General features: G+C 38.8%; 1 protein-coding gene across 3 annotated transcripts; it reads right to left on the bottom strand.

Annotated features, from left to right (window-relative positions):
• Window positions 1-854: 854 nt before the first annotated feature.
• Window positions 855-2,525, bottom strand: LOC147636835 (uncharacterized). Of its 3 annotated transcripts, none has more exons than XM_086799851.1 (5): window positions 2,375-2,525; window positions 1,824-2,130; window positions 1,537-1,665; window positions 1,251-1,424; window positions 855-1,050 (listed from the first exon to the last, which is right to left on the bottom strand). In XM_086799851.1, exons 2-5 carry the CDS (start codon window positions 2,121-2,123, stop codon window positions 967-969), a joined length of 687 nt encoding a protein of 228 aa, XP_086655977.1. In that variant the 5' UTR covers window positions 2,124-2,130; window positions 2,375-2,525; the 3' UTR covers window positions 855-966. The 3 variants fall into 3 exon arrangements, with proteins under 3 accessions (XP_086655977.1, XP_086655976.1, XP_086655978.1); XM_086799850.1 differs by having other exon boundaries at window positions 2,267-2,419; XM_086799852.1 differs by having other exon boundaries at window positions 915-1,050; window positions 1,242-1,424; window positions 2,267-2,419.
• Window positions 2,526-4,801: the final 2,276 nt, after the last annotated feature.

Genomic DNA, 4,801 nt, shown 5'->3' with positions numbered 1-4,801 from the left:
ATGATCTTCCTACCCTTGCTTCAATCCTCAAAACTAAGTAGTCCTATAGTAGTTTCTAAACTTTGAAAAACACTCTTAAACTCTAATGTCTTCTTTTGCACCCATGGGTGGCATTTTTTGATGCGTTGGTTGATTTACAGAGTCACCATGACACCAGTGATGAACTAATGTGCTAGGTAACTTGATCAATATTTATTTGGCCATAGCCAACTTACCCAAGGTTGTCAAGGGGTTACATGATGCACAAAGTAATTGAAAGATTTACATGTCATATACATGCAAGTGCATACCTACAAGAAAGGCTTTTTAAAATAGCTATTTTAATGTAATTTATTTAAATGTATATTTATAGAGGTTTTACACTAAGACTTCATTATTGTATACAAAAGGGGAATAAAGGTTAATTACATTAAAAATTAAAGAAATGGATATTTAAATGCATGCATGCATGCACGTGCTATATGGGTTTCTACACATTGAACCAAATGCGCACAACACCCACCCCGCCCCCCTCTTCCTTCTCTCCCTCCTTGAGATTAAGAACCTTCATTAAAGATGGCTTCTTAACACCCCACTAAATAATATGGATGAGAAATGACTAGGGTGAGGTACGACCGCCTAATCTATGGAGGCCTATTTTTCTTGAGGGATCAAGGGGTTGGTGAAAGCAAATGTATAATGACCCTTAGATCTTGTAGTGCTATTTCAATATCAATAATCCATGGATGCCTATTATTCTCAAGGGATCAAGGGGGTTGGAGAAAGCAAAGGTATAACGAGCCTTAGATTTGTAGTGCTATTTCAATATCAATAATAGATATATTCTGATTTCTTTTTGAAAATAATACTGATGCAAAAGATGTAATTTCAATTTAAAGCAAAGTTATTACAGATAAGACTATAAATCGATAGGTGGTTTTGCCATGCTTGTTGTTTTACATTGCCAAAAAGAGAAAATTGAAAATTTTAAGTGTCCGTATTGGATGCTTCCTTCTGAAGAGTTGTGAGAATAAGGGTTCTTAGTTGATCTGGTGCCAAGTAGTGTTCCTTCTGTTTGAGAGAAACATAAGCATAAAATGAGACAAACATATTGCACATGCACATGCATTTGAAGATCAAGACGACCATATTCAAAAGGAGAGCTAGAGTTCAATTGCACATGCATATCAAGGTAAACACATATAAATCAAATGATAAGGTAAGGTTGTGGAAGATGATATTTGTTAGCAATAGTTTTGAACTTATCTCACTTCCATGGCAAGGGTGTCGAATGTAAACATGTCGTCATGGCAGGCAACGCTAGCCTCCGACACGTTCAGCTTAATACTCTCGAAACTCTCGAGCAACGCTACGAGCAAACCCGGCCACTTCTTGCAGGCGACGTGAATCATGTACAAGCCATGCTGTAGTGTAACAACGCGTACCTGTTGACGAGAATAACAAAACACGAGAACGTAAAAATGGTTTAAGGCCATGTTTATATCGTCATTAATAATCAAAGCAGGATCTAGGTGCAGATTCACACAATATAATTACCAAGGGAATTGCAGCATCTGTGGAGTTTTGACGCGCATTATGAAGCCTAATCTCCGAAGTAAGGTGGGCGATGCGCCCCTTGAGCTCTTGGATGTACGCGTATGCTTTGAGAATGAGCGTCGATGTCGTCTGCGAAAGCAATCATGATGCTCTCCTAATTAAGTTAGAAATTAACCCTACCTTACGACGGAGGCTAATTCAGCTGCATACTCTAATTGAAAGAGCTATTACGATTAAGATTAAATTAAATACACCACGAATTTTTATAAAAGAAATACGCTACTCACATCATTTCTATCCTTTTTAGGGCTTACTGTAGCTGCTGTGCCTCGACGTGATCCTTGGAGATTCTGGCGAAGTGTTTGCCTCAGCGTTGTTAAGGATCTTTTGGGTTTAATTGGACGTCCGCGTAAACAGCGATAGGTCCCGTTAGCGCGTTTTCTCAGAACCCTTGCTGCCTGCAGCGGCAAGCTTGATTTCTGATCTATTATCTCATCGTGATCATCATCGTTAGCAGTCTTCATCTGAGGCCCGTAGAGCTCATGATCGCCTCTGCTAGCTGTGCACTTGTTGCTGCTCGATTCCATGCTATCCCTGCGTTAACAAAAAGATGCAATAAATCAAGCCAGGAAGAATATTTGTAGAATCGCTAAGACGAGCTTGACTGCAGAAAAATACGCAAAAAAAACACAGAATTTTAGCAATAGAGTGATAGAGACTGCGACATCACCCATTATAGAGAGTAGTATTATCGTCTGCGAAGGCCACGTCCATGAAAACATACATAAAAACCTCCTACTATAATCTACCAGTGAATTTAAAGCAAATGTACGCTCACCTAGTTAAGCTAAAAATCAAACAGAATTGGCTTTCTTTTTTGGACTGAGGGAGAGATCAGATATCTGTTTCTGATGTCGATGATCCCTACTAGGCTGCTAGTTGTAAACTTATAATGTTGCCTGTGACTATACTCTCGACAAAAGGAAACAACACATTCACAACAAAAGGACTAAATGATGCGTCCCGCCTCTGGTACAGATATTCTCTCGTGCTTGATAAAAATAGAACAATACAAAACATGGACGGATGCCTCAACCAGAGTCAGCTGTTGCAAAGGAACGCGAGCAGTACCTAGTGTGTGTGATGGATATGAAAGTGAGAGAGAGAGAGAGAGATCAGAGAGAGAATCACAAAGAGAGAGAGAGAGAGAGAGAGGGAGATGGGTCTTCTGTTCAAAGAGAGAGATGGGTAAAGAGAGAGAGAGAGAGAGAGAATGTGTGTGATGGGTCTTTAAGAGCTAGAGAGAGAAACATAAGAAAATGTGTTGATGGGTCTTTGTTGAGAGAGAGAGAGAGAGAGAGACAGACAGACAGAGAGAGATGGGGTCTTTAAGAGCTAGAGAGAGAAACATAAGATAGTGTGTTGATGGGTCTTTGAGACAGATATAGAGAGAGAGAGAAAGAGAGAAATACGAGAGAGAGAGAAATGGGGCTATGCGGGAGAGAGAGAGAGAGAGAGAGAGAGAGAGAGAAGATAGAGAGAGAATAATGCGAATCGCGATCCGACGTGTGGGGATGGGGTACATCTCATGCGTTCCCCGCGCCTTGTGCAGATTTGTCAGCGGTCGGAGCCGCTTCACGAAATCCAAAACACACGAAAGAGAAAGTCTTCTCTGTTAAGCCTCTGCTTGAATATTCCCCCTCTCTCTAAACGTCAACAGTCTGCTCTCCAAATGCATGCTTTGCATGGGCATGGGCAACCTTAATGCCCCTGTATTACCAGTACATGTACAAAAGTTTGAAAGCCTCCGCTCCCACGTGAACGGAGACAGCCGCAATTTCTGTCTTGTTGCTCACCCGTGAAAGGTATCGAGACCTCATTCACTCCACCTTTATTAATCCTATATTAGTGGATGGTCTATGCTTAGACAACCAAGATTGCATGTTCTATGGCTAAGATTCCTCCATAAAATTGGACACCATCCATATATGTGTAAAGACTCCGAATATCACAGTCAAGACTCAAAAAGAATGGCATCAGAGTCTTGATCCTTCATTATACCATTAACTTTCAAACACCCCTCCTTATTCAATATATGTTGCTTCATCACCGTGGACACATTCAAAGCATCCCCTATGCTTTAAGTTAAAACTCCTAGAGAAAGCCATGGTGTAAGAAGCATAGATAGTCAATCCCAAGCTTAGTTCATCTTTAGATTCACTCAAAGGATCCCCTATGCTTTAACTTAAAGCATCCCCTATGCTTTAAGTTAAAACTCCTAGAGAAAGCCATGGTGTAAGAAGCATAGATAGTCAATCCCAAGCTTAGTTCATCTTTAGATTCACTCAAAGGACTTTGTTATTTGCACCTCTACTACTCACTTTCAATCAAGTACTCACTATTGGTGTACTTTAATACTTTCCTTGAATAAATTGATATATCGATGCAAGTACTTAACTTAATCTTATTACAATTTGTTTTTTAACATTATGCAAAAGAACATGCCACAAAAAACTTGTGTAAATACTACATCTAAATAAGATAGATTGACAATTGACATAATTACATTTACAAATTTTTTTTACTATTACACTAAAGAACATGCTACAAAAAGCTTGTGTAAATACTACACATTTTGATTTCTTTTCTAAATAAGAACTCTACTTACATTTGAAAAAGGACTCTTCTTTTGTGAATTGACAATGATCGATTAACAATCGACATAATTACATAGAGTAGCCTTTTAAAAAAAAAAGTCTAACCATTCTCTTGAACATGGAAGAAGATTTTTCAATAGTCTAAGTAAGATGTGTATGCTAAGTGACAGAATAATTAAGTTGTTTATCAAAAGGTCAAACATTCTTCCAAAGAACATACAAGTTGTGGGTGTGGATACAAGGGGGAGTGGAAAGATACTCAAACATTCTTCCATAGAACATACAAGTTGTTTATCAAAAATAAGCTTTGGTGATTGGAGACCTATATAACATCAAGTTTTATAAAAAAAACAATGCCCCACCCTCTCCTTGTAATTGCATGAGTACATGCTAGCTCTATCTTGTAAGGCCCCCTTTATGAGGAATTAGCATGGATGAGTAGCCTACATGCCTTGCAATATTATAAACATAGCTTAGATAGGTTTGTTACACTACCTTACATGTGACATGCAAGTGTGAATTGATATTCCCTACACTAGGGGATAAAGTAGATGCTCTCATTATACCTCATCCTTGAGTTGTAAGGCATGAACAAGTTTATATGGGAC

Source organism: Cibotium barometz, chromosome 7, assembly GCF_041138505.1.
Source record: "Cibotium barometz isolate CiBa-2024 chromosome 7, ASM4113850v1, whole genome shotgun sequence".
Classification (NCBI taxonomy): Eukaryota; Viridiplantae; Streptophyta; class Polypodiopsida; order Cyatheales; family Cibotiaceae; genus Cibotium; species Cibotium barometz.
This window is presented reverse-complemented; position numbering and strand designations above follow the sequence as displayed.

Coding starts and splice junctions, on each gene's coding strand:
- LOC147636835 (XM_086799850.1), bottom strand. CDS start 2,322: ATGTATGTTTTCATGGACGTGGCCTTCGCAGACGATAATACTACTCTC. Junction 2,131..2,266: donor AATACTACTCTCTATAATGG/GTGATGTCGCAG, acceptor TTGTTAACGCAG/GGATAGCATGGAATCGAGCA. Junction 1,666..1,823: donor CTAAAAAGGATAGAAATGAT/GTGAGTAGCGTA, acceptor TTGCTTTCGCAG/ACGACATCGACGCTCATTCT.